We start from the raw sequence: 19,214 nt of genomic DNA, 5'->3' as shown, positions 1-19,214 counted from the left end.
AATAGCATCCATCTATATAGCATGTCTAACAGAAAAGAACACTCAATTTGATTTGATTTATTATTGTTACATGTATTAGTTTACAATGAAAAGTATTGTTTCTTGCGTGTTATACAGGCAAAGCATACCGTTCATAGAGAAGGAAAGGAGAGGGTGCAGAATATAGTGTTACAGTCATAGCTAGGGTGTAGAGAAAGATCAACTTAATGTGAGGTATTTCCATTCAAAAGTCTGATGGCAGCAGGGAAGAAGCTGTTCTTGAGTCAGGTGTTATGTGATCTCAGACTTTTGTATCTTTTTCCCGAAAGAAGAAGGTGAAAGAGGGAATGTCCGGGGTGCGTGGGGTTTGCTTTTGCAAAGTAGCGGGAAATGTAGACAAAATAGACATATAGAGGATTACACACAGGCACAATCAAAAGAATACTGGCTCAAATGTGTTGATGTGGAGAAAAGTTTGTTGTAGCAATGTTACACCGCACCAATATGCTCCAGCATAATTTCTGAACAAGATGGCGTACGATGTTTGCTAAATGTGGTCTTGCTTGTTGTAAATCCAATGATATCTTGTTTTATAATGATAGGGCAATTATACTGTCCTAACACTGGGATGCCTCACAGGGCAGCACGGTGGCATGGAGTTAGCACTGCTGTTTCACAGCGCCAGGAACCTGGGTTCGATTCCCAGCTTGGTCATAGTCTGTGTGGAGGTTGTACATTCTCCCCGTATCTGTCTGGGTTTCTTTCGGGTGCTCTGGTTTTCTCCCACAGTCCAAAACACATGCTGGTTAGGTGTGTTGGCCATGCTAAATTCTCCCTTGGTGTATCCGAACAGATGTCAGAGTGTGGCCACTAGGTGATTTTCACAGTAACTTCATTGCTGTGTTAATGTAAGACTACTTGTGACACTAATAAATTTTAAAAAGGCACATTATTCTGCCACCGATGATACTTGGTGTGCAGGTGCAGCATGTAATAAAAAAGGCAAATGGGATGTTGGCATTTAATGCAAAGGGACTGGAGTATAAAAGTAGAGAAGTGTTGTTGCAACCGTACTGGGTGGAGGTGAAAGACTATGGTAATGTGATCATTAGGTTACCTGAGTTTGCATGTTAAGCTGTTACAATGAGCGTGTGTCTTCATTCTGCAATTATTCTGAAAGACCAAGGTATAGAATAGAGTGGAGAGGTTGTGCTGGAGCTGTATAAATCACTAGTTAAGCGACAGCTTGAGTAGTGTGTGCAGTTCTGGTCACCTCATTACAAGAAAGGGTGAATTGCATTGAGAGGGTACAGAGAAGATTTACGAGGGTGTTGCTAGGATTGGAAAATTGCAGCTATGAGGGAAGATTGGATAGGCTGGGGTTTTTCTCCTTGTAACAGAGGAGGCCGAGGGGAGATTTGATTGAGATGTACAAAATTGTAAGGGGCCTGGATAGAATGGATGGGAAGGGCTATTTACCTGAGCAGTGATGTGGTGGCTCAAAAGTGATTGGTAGAAAGATTACAGTGGAGATGAGGATTGGTGAGGTCTGGAACTCACTGCCTGGGAGGGTAGTAGAGGCAGATACCCTCAACTTATCTAAAAGTGGGGTTGGAGGGGGGGGCGCAGGGGGCTCATTTTTTGCCTGGTGCAGACATGATGGGCAAAGTAACCTCTTTCTGTGCTGTAAACTACTTCATCTGCATTAAACAAGAACCGTCAGTGACCGCAACTTCCTCTTTTCTTTTGTAGAAGAAACCAAAAATATTAGGATTGAAAGACCAGTCCTTGGCAGAAGCCAGTAAGCATGGAGCTGGAACAGAAACCTTATTCTTTGACAAGGTAAGTGAGATTGATTCCAATCAGAGCATTAAAGGAATTTGGTTGCAGGCTCTTCTTTCCAAGTCCTTCCTCTTTGTGGAAGGTGGTGCTTAACATTACTGGACTAATAGAGAGGGTGGCAGTGACATGAGTTCAAATCCCACCTGGGGCAGGTGGAGAATTTAAATTCGGCTAATGAAATAAATCTGCAATAAAAAGCTAGTCTCAATAATAGTATTCCATGAAACAATTTCGTTAAAACCCATTTGGTTGACTGCTGTCCTTGCTCAATGTAGCCTGTATGTGACTCAAGACCCACAGCGCTGAGATTAATTCTTAACTGCCCTCTGAAGCGACCGAGCCTGCAACTCACTTGCACCAAACAAGTTATCAGTGACTTGCTGCCAACTTCTCTTGGACATTTAGGGATGGGCAATAAATGCTGGTCCTGCCTGTTTTTAAAAACAAAACTGTTGCAGATACCAATTTTTCAAACCTCTGATGTATTGAATCGAAGCTGTGTCGTCTTCTGAAGAAGCTTATTACTTATTGACTGTTTGATTATGGACAACTTTGAGTGGAAAAAGCCCTTAAATCAAGTTTCAAAGTATTTTTAAAATGCCCTTTTCCCTTCCAATCCCCAAAAGATTGATTGCTATTTCTCCTACTTGTTGAGATATCAAAACAGTAAATGTTAGAAATACTCAGCAGGTCAGACAGCATCTATAGCGACAGAGAGAAATGGAGTTAATGTTTCAGATCGATTACCTCTCATCACAACTGCAACAAGTTTGAGATATAGTGGGTTTTAAACAAGTACAGAAACAGGGATTTTGATTTAATTTGAATTATTAATGTCACATATGTACACAGTGTAGAGTATTTTTTCTTGCACTATACAAAGTGTACAAAGTGTAGTGTTACAGTCATAGCTAGGGTGTAGAGAAACATCACCTTAATACAAAATAGGCCCATTCAAAAGTCTGATGGCAGCATGGAAGAAGCCATTTTTGAGTTGTGTCCTCAGATTTTTGTATTTTTTTCCTGATGGGAGAAAGTGGAAGAGAGAATGTCCGGGGTGCGTGGGGTCCTTGATTATGTTGGCTGCTTTTCCGAGGCAGTGGTAAGTGTAGAGTCAATGGATGGGAGGCTGGTTTGCCTGATGGACTGGGCTTCGTTCACAACCCTTTGTAGTTTCTTGTGGTCTTGAGCAGAGCAGGAGGCATACCAAGCTGTGATACAACCAGAAAGGATGCTTTCTATGGTGCATCTGTAAAAGTTGGTGAAAGTCGTAGCTGACATGCCAAATTTCCTCAGCCTCCTGAGAAAGTAGAGGCATTGGTGGGTTTTCTTAACTATAACGCCGGCATGAGAGTCCAGGACAAGTTGTTGGTGATCTGGACACCTAGAAACTTGAAGCTCTCAACCATTTCTACTTTGTCCCTATTGATGTAGACAGGTCCTCCTCTCCACTTCCTGAAGTCAATGACTATCTCCTTCATTTATTGACATTGAGGGAGAGATTATTGCTGTTCCACCAGTTCACCAGATTCTCAATCTCTTTTGTGTACTCTGTCTCATCACTGTTTGAGACCTGACCCACTAACGTGATGTCATCAGCAAACTTGAAAATTGAGTTGGAGGGGAGTAGGGAGCTGAGAACACAAGGTTATAGGGCGTCAGTGTTGAGGATGATTGTGGAAAAGGTGTTGTTGCCTGTCCTTACTGATTGCGACCTCTGGGTTAGGAAGTCTAGGATCTGGTCACAGGGAGCAGCCAAGCCCCAGGCCACAGAGTTTGGAGATGAGTTTTGTAGAATAATGGTGTTGAAGGCTGAACTGTAGTCAATAAATAGGAGTTTGACATAGGTGTTTGTTATGTAGGGAAGGAAGAAGGAACAAGATGAGAAAGCCTATGACAGGGTGGAAGGCAGGAGACATTAAATGACAAAAGGGATGATGGTGCAAGGCAGAAGTGGATGATAATGGGATAAGTAAAGAAACAAACCATAGATCCAGAGGAACTATAAGAGTCAACATCAGAATCATCATTCACACCTGGTAATGGGAACAGTGACCGTGACATGAAATTGTTGGATTAGTGATTAGTGCTGCTGCTTCACAGCGCCAGGGACCCAGGTTCGACTCCGGTCTGGGGTGACTGTCTGTATGTAGTTTGCACATTCTCCCCGTGTTTGCACAGGTTTGCTCCAGTTTTCTCCCACAGTGAGCTGAATAGGTTCTTTCTGCATCGTAGGGATTCTATAGTTCTAAAAGCAAAACGCCAAACAAAACAGAAAATGCTGGAAATACCTGGTCTGGCAGAATCTTTGGAGAGAGGAGCAGAGTTAATGTTTCTGGTCAGTGACCTGTGACTATCTGTTTTGATGTGAGGTCACAAACCTAAAACTCTGTTCCTCTGTCCATTGTTGAACTTGAGTTCGGAAGGTGGTAACGTGCTTAATGAAAGATGAGATGCTATTCCTTGAGTTCCGTTGAGCTTCATTAGAATAGCGTAGGCAGTGGTGGGCCACATGTGACCTATTAGCATTCTGAGTGCGCCCAATAGACACTATATTGACTGTTGCCCATGCACAGAGTCGCCACATTCCATTGGTTTTCATTATGCGGCTTTTTTCCTACAGGTGTGACTGAAATAGTTTGCTCATAAAGCAAGGGCAGGTGAAATTAAGGTGCGTGCTGATTGCTCACAACATTGACTGTGAGAGCTGTGCATTCCTCTCTCTGCGCCCAATCAAACATAAATATTTGTCTTTACCACTTGAAGTTGTCAGTTCTATTAATCTATGAATGATTAATCATTATACCTTGCTATGAAATATTTGGTGTGTATTACAATGTATTCAATCTTATTCATGGGGTCATAGTTAGTGAACAAGCCCAATTTCAATCTTGCAGCCCACTGAGATGAAGGAGGGTCACTCATGACACACCAGTCTAGGTTGCCCATTACTGGCTTAAGATGTTGCAGACAGAGTGGGAGTGGGCCAGAGAATTAAAATGCTGAGCAGCTGGAAGCTTGCGGTTGGACTGGAGGCCTTCCTGTGAAGGAGATACAAAATAAAAACAGAAAATATGGGGTAAAGCATCGACGGGGACAGGATTAATGTTTTGAGTCCATAGGACTCTTCTTCATATGGACTTGAAATCATTGAATCCTGACGGTGTAGAAGGAGGCCATTCAGCCAATCAGCCTGCACCGACAACAATGCTACCCAGGCCCTATCCCCGTAATCCCATATTTACCCTGCGAATTCCCTTGACACTAAGGGGCAATTTAGCCAGTCAACTTAACCCCCACATCTTTGGACTGTGGGCAGAAACCGGAGCATCCAAAGGAAACCCACCCACGTGGAGAATGTGCAAACTCCACACAGTTGGTCACCCAAGGCTAGAATTGAACCCGGGTCCCTAGTGCTGTGAGGCAGCAGTGCTAACCACTGTGCCCCCATTCTGCTTTCTTCACTCTGTTTCTGTCTGCACAGACACTGCCAGACCTGTTGAGTTTTTCCAGCATTTCCTGTTTTTATAGTAGATTTCCAATATCCACAGTATTTCGCTTTTATTATTGTGAGGGAGATATGTTGGCTTGTGTAGATCTGACACAGCCGCAGGTAGTGCTGGCCTGTGTTTAACCCTGGGCTTGCACCAAGGGTTGAGGAGGAAGCTGCACTTCATTGCTATAAACAAAAGTAAATCCGTGACCAGTCTGCTGGATAAAGCATTTTGCCAAGTTCTTACGAGATGCCAAGGGTTTTAATTCCTGCATAGAAATGTTTCTTGATGAAAAGAAAAGCTGTATTTGGTGATGGTATAACAGCAGTGTACACCTCCCAACCATGTGCAGATAAAGTGCCTATATTAATGATATGGCCCCCATACTCTAATCTATTTGTTGCATTAATACTCATGGAATAGGCTCTGGCTGCCCATAGACACTCAGTGAGGACAGACAGACAGTGATTGTTTTCGCTGTGGGAGCCAGCTAGTGGCATCTGCTGTTTGATTCTACACATTGCAGCAAAATGTTACACTTGGCTCAGTCTCAGTTTCAAGATTGCTCTTGGGTCTGATCTGTACTGAGCCAGTGGAAGTTAAATTGGCTGATTTAAAACAGACACAGAAGTGAGTGCGCAAGCTCAGATTTTGAATTGATTTGATTTATTATTGTCATATGTATTGGTATACAATGAAAAGAATAGTTTCTTGCACGCTATGCAGACAAAGCATACTGTTCAGAGAGAAGGAAAGGAGAGAGTGCAGAATGTAGTGTCACAGTCGTAGCTAGGGCGTAGAGAAAGATCAACTTAATGCAAGGTAGGTCCATTCAAAAGTCTGATGGCAGCAGGGAAGAAGCTGTTTTTGAGTTGGTTGGTACGCGACCTTCCTGACAGAAGAAGGTGGAAGAGAAAATGTCCGGGATGCATGGGGCCCTTAATTATGTTGGCTGCTTTTCCGTGGCAGCGGAAGTGTAGACAGAGTCAGTGGATTGGAGGCTAGTTTGCGTGATGGATTGGGCTACATTCACGACCTTTTGTAGTTCCTCGTGGTCTTGGTCAGAGCAGGAGCCACACCAAGCTGTGATATAACCAGAAAGAATGCTTTCTGTGGTGCATCTGTAAAAGTTGGTGAGGGTCATAGCTGACATGCCGAATTTTCTTAGTCTTCTGAGAAAGTAGAGGCGTTGGTGGGCTTTTTTAACTATAGAGTTACAGAAGTTTACAGCATGGAAACACTCCCTTCGGCCCAACTTGTCCATGCCACCCTTTTTTTTAAAACCCCTAAACTAATCCCAGTTGCCTGCATTTGGCCCACATCCCTCTATACCCATCGTACCCATGTAACTGTCTAAATGCTTTTTAAAAGATAAAATTGTACACGTCTCTGCTACTATCTCTGCCAGCTTGTTTCAGACACTCACTACCCTGTGTGTGAAAAAAATTGCCTCTCTGGACACTTTTATATCTCTCCCCTCTCACTTTAAACCTATGCCCTCTAATTTTAGACTTCCTTACCTTTGGGAAAAGATATTGACTATCTACCTTCTCTATGCTCCTCATTATTTTATAGACCTCTATAAGGTCACTCCTCAGCCTCCTACGCTCCAGAGGAAAAAGTCCCAGTCTATTCAGCCTCTCCTTATAACTCAGTCCATCAAGTCCTGGTAGCATCCTGGTAAATCTTTTGTGCACTCTTTCAAGTTTAATAATATTCTTTCTATAATAGGGTGACCAGAATTGCGCACAGTATTCTAGTTGTGGCCAATTGTGTACAATGTCAACAAGATGTCCCAATTTCTGTATTCAGTGTTCTGACTGATGAAACCAAGCATGCTGAATGACTTCTTCAACACTCTTCCACCTGTGACTCCACTTTCAAGGCACTATGAACATATACCCCTAGATCTCTTTGTTCTGTAACTCTCCCCAACGCTCTACCATTAACTGAGTAAGTCCTGCCCTGGTTCAGTGTACCAAAATGCTTTATCTCACATTTGTCTAAATTATACTCCATCTGCCATTCATCAGCCCACTGGCCCAATTGATCAAGATCCTGTTGCAATTGGAGATAACCTTCCTCAGTGTCCACCATGCCACCAATCTTGGTGTTATCTGCAAAATTACTAACCATGCCCCAAAAATTCTCATCCAAATCATTAATATAAATGACAAATAACAGTGGACCCAGCACCCTGAGGCATACCGCTGGTCACAGGCCTCCATATAGTGTCGGCATGGGGAGACCAGGACAGGTTGTTGGTGATCTGGACACCTAAAAACTTGAAACTTCCAACCATTTCTACTTCACCCCCATTGATGTATTTAGAGTCATGTTCTCCACTATACTTCTTGAAGTCAATGACAATCTTTTTTGTTTTGTTGACATTGAGGGAGAGATTATTGTTGCACTAGTTCACCAGATTTCCTATCTCATTCCTGTACTCCGTCTCATCATTGTTTGAGATCCGACCCACTATTGTGGTGCATTCAGCAAACTTAAAAATCGAGTTGGAGGGGTATTTGGCCACACAATCATAGGTGTATCAGGATTATAGTAGGGGGCTGAGAACACAGTCTTGTGGTGCACCGGTGTTGAGGATGATCTCCAAGTCAGCTTCAGGTTGTGCAGTGAAATAAGCAAGATGTGTTGTATGGTGATTTTCACAACCACTGGACATTTTAAAGCACTTTACAGCCATTGAAGCTTTTTTTGAAGTGTAGCCACTGCTGTAAGTTAAGAAATGCAGCAGCCAATTTGCAGACAGCAAACTCTCACAAACAGCAATGTGATTTTTTTTTTGTGTGATGTTGATCACTGGACAAATATTGGGTAGGACACCAGGGATACCTCCCTTGTTCATCTTCGGAATAGTGCCATGGGATTTTTTTACATTCACCTGGAACAGACGACTGGGTTTAACATCTCACCTGGACGATAGCATCTCTGACCGTGCAGCACTCCCCCAGTACTGCACTGGAGTGTCAGCCTCAGTTTTTGTGCTCGAGCTCTGGAGTGGGACTTGAACCCGGAGCCCCATGAGTCAGGTGAGGTTGCTCCCAGCTGAGTCACAGTTGACACGTCAGTGTAAAAAAAAAGGACTTGGGATGAACGTGATTTTCTTTGGGCTTTTCTGTGTGTGGGATAAACTTTTTCTGATTGTCCCCTCAAGGTATTTCTATAGAAAATAAAGAAATCCAATTCTTGAACTGTTCCTTTGCAATAGTTCTCAATAAATCAGCTCACTTCAAGCATTTGTGAGTTTTGATAGATTTTTTTACATGAAACGATCTAATAACCTGACCAGTGGTTGGATTGTATTTTAACATGTATTGGGAAAAGCAAATGTCAGCCAAGCCAGTGAAGCATTAGACAATTGCTATACTGATGAGACACGTTTGCTGTTAGTGTACCAACAAGTTCCTTGGACTTCTGCTTTAAATATACCCCTCTCTCCAACCCCAACCCCGTGTTATGGATTAAAGGAATGAAAAGTGCAATCAAGCATTCCTTATTTGTCTGACTTTAGGTGCGGAAAGCTCTGCGGAGCACAGAGGCTTATGAGAACTTCCTACGCTGCCTTCTCATCTTTAACCAGGAGGTGATCTCCCGTGCAGAGCTGGTCCAGCTTGTGTTTCCTTTCTTGGGGTAAGTGAACACCGAGAGAGAACGGGGTCTGATTCCTGGTCAGGGTTCTCAAACCTCTGAAGACTTCAGCAGTCCAAAGTAAAGAAAGGGTTCATTGCAGCCCTTTTTTTTGTTGTGAACAAAGAAATACTCTGTCATTCAGTCTATTTCCGTGAGTCAAAGATTCAGCATGACCAATTTCCAGACTATAATGACGTGTGATGCAGGAAGCTGGAAGATTAGAGGCTGATTAGGAAATGGAACATTGAGATGTAAAGCAACTGGGCAGTTGTCATTTTCAAAAAAATAATAAGCCATAAAAAATTGCACAGTATGTGTCATGTGTTGGGAAGATATTTTTTGGCAACTCACCTCCAAAAGCTGCATGGCAAAGGTTTCTGGTGACATAATCTGATTTCCGCACTACTATTCCTTTTCACTTTTCACAAGCTGAAGTGATGAGGATCTAGTGACTCTTTCCTGTTCATGACAATGACTGGCGACCAGGTTATGTTTGGAATTATGGAGCTATGTTAACATGGTCCTAACTCATCAGAATACAATTGTTGATGCAACCTACAAATTGGGCATGTCCATTTGTGCACAGAAGTAGTATCACTCTCACCCAGTGGGTTTTATAACCTGATACAAGTAGAATTTTCAAAAGTTATAGCCTTTTAAAATTGATTTTTGTCAGCCAAGGTAGCCAGTTGGAGATGGTTTGATTAGTGTAAGGATTACCTATTCGACCTCAGAACTAATGCAAGTATTTTATAGGGGGAAAAAAACTGTATGCCTATAAAACTAAACAGCAAACACCTTTCTTGTGGTTTTTTTGGCTTCAGATAACAAGTGCCAGTACTTGGGGTGGGCTGTCTTTAACTTACTGCTGATCTGCAAGCTGTTTAATTTGGACCAAGCCATTTGTCCTGCCTGCTCTTACGATGTTACATCAATTACTCAAGTAATCCATTAAAAGTAACGCTTCCCCCGAACCTAAAAGAAGAGGGTTGTACATGCAATTAGTAGTTTACCAGTTTGATTCCAAGATTAAAGAAAGTAAAATAAAATTTACAGTGTATTGTTTAAAAATATTAGACTTTGTTGTATGCCTGCTGATTTAAATCTAGCCTTGGATTTATGCAGCCTATAGTATGGAACTTGTTACTGTTTAGTTGCACATATGAATGTACTAGACAAACGTATTGTAGAGCTTTTAGTTGATTGGGTTTTGATTTGATTTATTACTGTCACATGTATTGATATGCAGTGAAAAATATTGTTTCTTGCGCACTATACAGGCAAAGTATACCATTCATAGAGAAGGAAATGAGAGTGTAGAATGTAGTGTTACAGTTATAGCTAGGGTGTAGAGAAAGATCAACTTAATGCAAGGTAAGTCCATTCAAAAGTCTGATGGCAGCAGGGAAAAAGCTGTTCTTGAGTCGGTTGGTACGTGACCTCAGAGTTCTGTATCTTTTTCCCGATGGGACAAGGTGGAAGAGAAAATGTCCGGGGTGCGTGGTGTCCTTAATTATGCTGGCTGTTTTGCCGAGGCAGACGAAGGCTATAACTTCTGAAAATTCTACTTGTATCAGGTTATAAAGTGTAGACAGAGTCAATGGATGGGAGGCTGGTTTGTGTGATGGACTGGTCTTCATTCACGACCTTTTGTAGTCCTTTGCAGTTCCTGAAGTCGATGACAATCTCCTCCGTTTTGTTGACATTGAGGGAGAGATTATTGTTGCTGTGCCAGTTCACCAGAAGTGCATTTTTGGACACTGTGGGTACAGTTTGATTGGGAGAGGGTTTGAGCCTGAGAACCTCCATTTCTGTCAACTTCCCGAACAGAAAGCAAGGAAAATGTTGAAAGACAAACCATCCTGTCGACTAGGTTAGGCAGGTGACTATCAAACCAGAAAGACAATGAACCAAATTTACTTTTTTAATTTTTCCATATTTTCTTGCAGAAAGTTTCCGGAGCTCTTTGTCTGGTTTAAGAATTTCCTGGGTTATAAGGAGTCTTCCCACATTGAGGCATTTCCTAAGGAGAGAGCGACAGAGGGTATAGCAATGGAAATTGATTACGCTTCTTGTAAGCGACTTGGTTCAAGTTATCGAGCACTGCCCAAAAGCTTCCAACAGCCCAAGTGCACTGGCAGAACTCCCCTCTGCAAAGAGGTAAGGACATCAGTATGAAGTTATTTCACTGAAAGTTAAATTCCATTGCAGCTGAAGAGGAGACTAACTTTGAGGCTGATTTCTGACTTTGCTTTAACACTGTTGTCTGGGGTAGGTGACTTTGAGACTTGTGGAAGAGTTGCTGGTATAAAGTATTACACCCTCTGATTTTATTGCCCAAACAGTTCCTACTGCAAGCCACTATCTGGTAAATGATTGTGCGGATCTAATCACGCGCCACAAAAAGGAAATTATTTTATTCTGAAGGGGGAAGATTAACTTTGCACTCCTACACAATTGGTAAAATGTGAATGTGACTTCTAAGAAGTGAGAAATGGAAATTTATATTTGAGTCATGTTTTATTGGTAATGAGTTTCGTTGTTTATACTGAGCCTGGTCATAGCCAAAGATACTGGTGGTTTATACATGAACATTGGTAGTTTATACTGGGACACTGGCAAGGAATTTGTAGCTAAGGTGGGTAAATAGAGTTGAATTGCAGATCTATCAGAAACATCTTGAGAAGTAGGAGCAGAAGTAAATCTAATGGCCCTTGAGCCTGCTCCACCTTTCAGTAAGATCATGGTTTAACTGATTGGCACAGTGGTTAGCACTGCTGCTTCACAGAGCCAGGGATCCAGGTTCAATTCTGGCCTTGGGTGACTGTGTGGAGTTTACATGTTCTCCCTGTATCTGTGTAGGTCTGCAAAAATTTGCAACTCATAGAATCCCTCCAGTACAGAAGGAGGCTGTTCGGCCCATTGAGTCTGTATGGACCACAATCTCACCCAGGCCCTATTCCTAATACCCCACACATTTATCCTGCTAATCCCCCTGACATGAGGGTCAATTTGGCATGGCCAGTGAACCTAACCTGCACAACTTTGGACTGTGGAAGGAAACTGGAGCACCTGGCGGAAATCCACACAGACACATGCAAACTCCACACAGACAGTGACCCAAGGCCAGAATTGAACCTGGGTCCCTGGTGCTGTGAGGCAGCAGTACTAACCACTATGCCATACGTGATCATCCTCGTACGTATCCAATGACCCAGACTCACTGTTCTCTAGCGAAAAGAATCCCAAACGCTAACACTTATGGATAGATTCTGCTTTCTTACCTCTTTGTTGCTTTGTAATTGTTACTGATATGTTTACTACAGGTTCTGAATGATACGTGGGTGTCCTTTCCCTCTTGGTCTGAAGACTCTACCTTTGTTAGCTCAAAGAAAACGCAGTACGAAGAGCACATCTACAGGTGTGAAGATGAGAGGTTTGAGGTAAGCAGATGTGTTTTTTCGAAAAAATATACATTATTCATAAAAATGTGTAAAAATTACATTCCATAATAGTTCAAAGTGGACATTGCCTAAGGTGCAATACAAAATCTGTCCAAACAGCGTGTGGCACTCTGGGATGCTTCAATAAAATTGCAATTAAACACGATATTTAGAGGGTACATTCCGTGACAAAGATATCAGACGAGGGGTTTCACATGGTTTCTCACCCTTCAGTATAACAATGCAGATGAACCTTAGAAAGTGTCCTTTCCCAATGTCGTTGGCACTGGCTGCCTCAAATTTTAGTGCATCCTCCAGCACATAGTCTTGGACTTTGGAATGCACTAGAATCATAGAATCCTACAGTGCAGAAGGTGACCATTTGGCCCATCGAGTCTGCACCGACCACTTCCACCCTGGCCCTATCATAACCTCATGCATGTACCCTAGGCCCCCCAATTTAGCATGGCTAATCCACCTAACCTGCACATCTTTGGACTGAGAGGAACCCGGAGAAACCCATGCAGACACGGAGAGAATGTGCAAACTTCACACAGACAGTGACCCAAGCAGGAATTGAATCGGGGTCCCTGGTGCTGTAGGCAGCAGTGCTAACCACTGTGCCACCATGCTGCCCAAAGTCTCCAATATTCAGCTGTGGATAGCTCTTTGCACTGGAAAGACCATGGCGTTTTGGGCAGACCAAAGCAAGGATGTTGATGTTTCTTCAGCAGCAATTTCTCTTTGCCTCGGAAGGTGTCCCCAGTAAGCAGGCGTGCTGAACAATCCTGTAGATACAGGCACCTACCCACACACACACAACACTGAAATGGCCACTAGCATGTTGCAAGTATGTTACCCATTGGAGCGTGGTTAGTTTATATTCGTGTTGGGGAGATCTATGGGTTGGAACTATTATTGAAGAGAAGGTGCAAGCCACTATGCCATCTAGTGCTCATCCCTGAATTGACACATTTTACAAGTTGCAATATTCTGACTGGTGAAGAATTGATGCAAAGTTTTGAGTTTTCTGTGCTTTACTGACTGGTTACATTTTTCTTCTGTATTGAACCTTTGTCAATAAAATAACATTCTGGGGGAATCACATGATGTCAGTGCAGGAACGACTGTATTTTGTGAACTCATTCTTTTAATCCATTTTTTATCATGATGCACAACCCTTAATTATCCAATCCAGAAGTGTATAATCTGTACTATGATCCTGAAGGATCCAGGCTCCACTTTGGCAAAGGGGAACCAACTTAAGTCAAAAAGATCCTTGTTTGATCGATGCTGATTCCTGGGATGGCAGGTCTGTCGTATGAGGAGAGACTGCGTCGGTTAGGATTATATTCACTGGAGTTTAGAAGAGTGAGAGGGGATCCCATAGAAACTTATAAAATTCTAACAGGGTACATTCAGAAAGAATGTTCCCAATGGTGCGGGAGTCCAAAACTGGGATAAGAGATTATTCTTTTAGAACTGAGGTGAGAAATTTCTTCAACCAGAGAGTGGCCAATGTGTGGAATTCACTACCAGAGAGAGAGTAATTGAGGCCAAAAAGTTGTATGATTTCACAAAGAAATTAGACATCACTCTTAGGGCTAAAGAGGTCAAGGGATATGGGGGAGCGGGGTGGGGTGGAAATCAGGATATTGAATTTGATGACCAGCCATGATAATGAATGGCGGAGCGAGCTCAAAGGTTGAAAGGCCTACTCCTGCTTCTGGTTTCTACGTGTTCAGGGACGGCCGGGGTGAGGCTTGGTTCACAGTGGCGGTGAGGGGACTTATTCGGTGATGCTATTGGTGTTGAGTGAAGGTGTGGACAACAGTCTTGGGTCCCCGGCACAGATTTTTGGTGCTCATTTTGATGAACTGCGAGATATCCTAAAGAAAATGGACGATTGGAGACGAGAATCCTGTCAATGGAGAGGGCAGTTTCTTCAGTAAAGACTCAGCTTTGGTCCGTGGAGATCCTACTGCATGGTGTGTCATTTATCCTAGCTGACTCGGGGAGATGGGGCCAGAGAAGGGGTATCCATGCACCTGGTCTGCCGAGGAGTGCTGAGGATGAATCCCCCGCCAAATTTGAGAATTGATTGCCATGCTTTCACGATTTGAATGTGAAGACCGGGCGTCTTGAGTTCAATGAAGCACGTTGGGCAGGATTTTATGGCCCCTCTTGGGCGAGACTGGAAATTCCCACCCGAGGTCAACGGACATTTCCATTGTCTGCCCATTATGATTCTGTGTCAGACGAGCTGGTAAAATTCCAATGATTGTATCCGGTTTGCAAGGCCTAGGGCCGGTTGAAGACTCCGACCACCATTCTTGCGTTGTCTTGTCCTCAAGAAGGGTTGGAGGTGGCAGGACATGTTGGGTCCTTGCCACCCGTGGGGGCCTAGGCTTCTCTTTGCCAGGACGAAGGTCCAGAGGCTTCGGTGAAACTCTGGATGGATCACGGATGCAGTTCGATGATCCAGTCATGGCTTTGGCCTTTTCGAGCTCTGTTTTTGATTATATTACCCCGCAGTTCATCAGTAATCCTCAACTTTGTTCCCTTGAGATTATAATCCTGATGTTGTGATTCTGTCTTTTACCCTGACAAGGATGTATGTGTCACCTATTATCCAGTCATATTGAGAAAATCAGATTGTCTGTCTGGTTTTTTTGACTGTATTGGTCCACTGGCGTGCTCCAATGGTGAAATGAAGGAGGCCCTATTTAATTGTTTGCAGGTCTCCTTCTCTTCGTGAGGAATGTATGGGGTTACTGTATAACACAAAACTGGTGTGGTATTTACCTGGTTTGTTGATTTTTTTTTATGTGCTGTAATCCATGCATTTACACTGAAGAAGACAACATTTAGTACCCTTCACTTTGCCCTCCCCTCTTCAGGGGCTTCTGGACTGCGCTCTCTCTCTCTCTCTCTCTCGAGACTTGGATCCACTGAGGATGTAATGTCCTGTTATTTGCAGGACCTAAGTGCGAGTCTGTGGACTTTGGTTCACTGTTGTTGGAGTCTCTTTTTGGATGTAGATTAGGCTGTTTGGGGGAGTAGGTCACCTCCTCCAAGTGCTGGTAGTGGTGGGGCTAGTGTCCTGTTCCTTGTGAGGTTGGGCTGTTCTATTCCTCGTATCCTTCCTGTAAAAGTGTATGTGGAAAAACTGCATCTGGTGTCAATTGGATAATCCTCTCTCCTCTCTCCCTAGGTTTTCCTTCCTTTATCTGGGTGGGTGGGATGTTGATATAGGCCCTGATTTGTCATGGGTTAATCCTGGAGGGTTTCACTTGTCTTGTTGGAAGGAGGGTCCTTTCTCTCCCCAAGATACCTTGTTCATGGGTGTCTTGATCATTCTTCTTAGTGATTGAAGTTTTCCAGTGTTGGGGAGCTTGATTGGTACCTCTCATACAGCTGGAGAGGAGGGAGGTTAGTAATGTTCCAAGCCTAGGCGAGGTGTACGAATTCTTGGCTTACTGGTTCCCGTACATGAGAACATGTACTGCCAGGGTACAACCTGTACCAATGGCAATATCCTGAGGTTCCCCATTTTCCGGGTTATCCTTGCATTGCTTGGAGAACCTGGGATGTTGAGTTAGACCCTGGCTGGCTATAGATTATCCCACAAAGGATCCTGTATATTGTATAGTTCTGTCTCTGTTATCCTGTGGAGAAGAGTGTGCACCATGGGGCCGTGTGCAGATAATGTTATCCTGCGATCCCCCCGGTCTCCTTGTATCCTTTCTTTACCCATATGAGAGGAGGAGACACTGACTACAACCATTGCAGTGATTAATAATTGGAATCATTTGTATGAATGTTTGCTGGCGTTTTCTGTTTGTTTATGTGGAGTAATGGGGACTCTCTATTGGACTTTGGGGATTTGTGATGTTTTGTGACAATTGTCAAATGGAAAACCTCTCTTTAAAAAAAAATAAAGTCTGAGAAACTAAACTAATTTACTGCCAGTCATTAACTAGAGGTTAGCGTCCTGACTTGCCCCATGGACAACCCTAAATCATAGAATCGTAGAAATCCTACAGTGCAGAAAGAGGCCACTTGGCCCTTCAAGTCTGTACAACCAGGCCTGACCCCCTTATCCCTACATATTTACCCACTAATCCCTCTAACCTACTCATCTCAGGACACTAAGGGGCAACTTTAGCATGGCCAGTCAACCTAACCTGCACATCTTTGGACTGTGGGAGGAAACCGGAGCACCTGGAGGAAACCCACGCAGACACGAGGAGAATGTGCAAACTCCACACAAACAGTGACCCAAGCCGGGAATCGAATCCAGGTCCCTGGAGCTGTGAAGCAGCAGTGCTAACTACTGTGCTACTGTGCTGTCAAGTAAAGTAGTTTATTTATTCGTCACAAGTGGGCTTACATTAACACCGCAGTGAAGTCACCATGAAAATCCCCTAGTTGCCACACTCCAGCACCTGTTCAGGGACACTGAGGGAGAACTTAGCACGGCCATTGCACCTAACCAGCACACCTTTCAGACTGTGGGAGGAAACCGGAGCGTCCGGAGGAAACCCACACAGACACGGGGAGAACGTGCGGAGGAAACCCACACAGACACGGGGAGAACATGCGGACTGCACACAGACAGTGACCCGAGCCGGGTATCGAACCCGGAGCCCTGCTCTCTTCTAACACACTCTAGCTCCATGATAACATGCACACTTCATTTGTCGTTAGCTGATCAATCTTTTGAAGAATAGTAGCATGTTACAATTCTTCATAATTATACAGTTAGAACCAATTATTGGTATATAAAACTAAAGATCACTTACCTTTGCCTGAGAACTGGTACATACGCTGTGCATTATTTATCACTTGAAATTGGGGTGTTTTAAGGGAAATGATGATTATAGAAGTTTTGGTGATCTGATTAAGGTGTTTAAAATGTTCAGACGATAAGAAATGGCAGCCGGAGTAAGCCTTGCAGTCCCCCTTTGCCATTCATTTGGATCCTACTTACCCACCCAATCCCTACATTCCATAGTTTTCCCTGGAGTTCAAAAATCTATCGATGTCAGTCTGGAGTATACTCAGTGACATCATCTACAGCCCTCCAAGTGGAGAATTCTGAAGATTCACAACCCTTTGAGTAAGAAATTCCTCCTCATCTCAGACTTGAATCATCAACCCCTTGCCCTGACACCAGAACCTGAGTTCTGGACTCTCCAGAGAGGAAAACAAACACAGCATCCACCCTGTAAAGTCCTCTCGGCACCTTCTATCGTTCCATGCAATCACTTTTTATTCTTCATAACCACTTGTTAATAATGACATACTCATTCGAGATGGGCAATAAATGCTGGCCAGTCAGTGATGCCCATGTCCTACGTTCGATTAAAAAAGAGTACAGGCTAATTCTACTCAATAGGATTAGATATGGTACGTATGAAAAAACTTTCTTTTGGTTGATGAATGACAAGCACTTGAGACATGATCTTAAAATTAGAGCTGGGTGTGTTTTTGTGTCTAAAGTTTATGCTTTTGTGAAAAAGACATTTTAGTTAAAACAAAAAGTTCTATATAGAAACCTGTCAGTAGGGTTTCATAACTGACCTGTAGTTTTCTCTTTCATGCCTCCTTTCTTGAATAGCGGTATTACATTTCCAATCCACTGGGCCCATCACAGGATTGTAGGAATTTTACTATCACTGCATTCACTATCTCTGCAGCTACTTCATCAGGTCTGAGGAACTTTTCAGCCTTTAGACCATTAATTTTCCTAACACTGCTGTTTCAGAGGTTGCGATTGTTTTAAGCTCCTTCCTCATTCTTTTGCCTCCTGCTTTTCTACTATTCTTGGGATGTGTGTTGTGTCTTCAACTGTGAACTCAGATGCAAAAGTTCAAAATCTCTGCCATTGAGGGCGGCACGGCAGCACAGTGGTTAGCACTGCTGCTTCACAGCGCCAGGGACCCGGGTCGATTCCTGACCTGGGTCACTGTCTCTGTGCAGTCTGCACGTTCTCACTGTGTCTGCATGGGTTTCCTCCACCCTGTGCGGGCGCTCCGGTTTCCTCCCACATTCTGAAAAACATGCTGGTTAGGTGCACATTTTCAATCTGAACAGGTGCTGGACTGTGGTAACTAGGGGAATTTCACAGTAACTTCTTTGCAGTGTTGATGTACTTGTGACTAATAAATAAACTTTAAAGTTTTCCTTGTTTCCCATTGTTAATTTCCTAATCTCGCCCTCTAAGGGACTAACCCTCACTTTCACTACACTTTTCCTTCCTCTATACTTGTAGAAGTTTTCATTATCTTTCTTATATTTCTTATTAATTTTCTGTCATACTCCATGAGGGGCTGAATGGCCTTTTCCTGATATTCCCATGAATGGTTAGTGATTGGTGACTTAATGCTGAGCTGTTGTATTTCTGTTGTACTGATTGGCTGTAGTAGATTTTCAGTTCAGCGCATTGCACACATTCCGGCTGCAATATTTTTGAAGCATAACACATGGGAGCTGGATTAGGTTTCACTGTATAGGATCTGTTGACTGACCTATAAGGGGTATCAACTGTTACAAACTCTGAAGTTATTGTCGTTTCAGGATTAGGATTCCTATACCTAGACTACTTTCAGTTAATAATTCATGCATTTTAGATCATGTGTAATTTCACTATTAGAATCAAAATGATCAGTTAATATTTTACCTTGATCCCTTACAGGCCATTTTGGCCCTTAACTTGCAACTATTCTTTAAAACAAACAATTGCTTCGATATCTCTGCCCATTGAAATGTAATCCTGTATTAAGGTATTTTTACAGTCTTC

The 19,214-nt window shown here is 43.1% G+C and overlaps 1 protein-coding gene across 5 annotated transcripts in view; it reads left to right on the top strand.

Moving 5' to 3' along the window:
• sin3aa (SIN3 transcription regulator family member Aa) overlaps positions 1 to 19,214 on the top strand; it is a 145,468-nt gene that overhangs the window by 85,019 nt on the left and 41,235 nt on the right. For all 5 annotated transcript variants that reach the window (XM_080216320.1, XM_080216319.1, XM_080216321.1 and 2 more), the window contains exons 9-12: positions 1,732 to 1,821; positions 8,848 to 8,966; positions 10,916 to 11,126; positions 12,293 to 12,409. In XM_080216320.1, the coding sequence (XP_080072446.1) occupies positions 1,732 to 1,821; positions 8,848 to 8,966; positions 10,916 to 11,126; positions 12,293 to 12,409 (537 nt within the window). The remainder of the gene's footprint in view (positions 1 to 1,731; positions 1,822 to 8,847; positions 8,967 to 10,915; positions 11,127 to 12,292; positions 12,410 to 19,214) is intronic.

This window comes from Carcharhinus amblyrhynchos, chromosome 32 (genome assembly GCF_965287045.1).
Source record: "Carcharhinus amblyrhynchos chromosome 32, sCarAmb.v2.hapA, whole genome shotgun sequence".
In the NCBI taxonomy this organism is placed as follows: Eukaryota; Metazoa; Chordata; class Chondrichthyes; order Carcharhiniformes; family Carcharhinidae; genus Carcharhinus; species Carcharhinus amblyrhynchos.
This window is presented reverse-complemented; position numbering and strand designations above follow the sequence as displayed.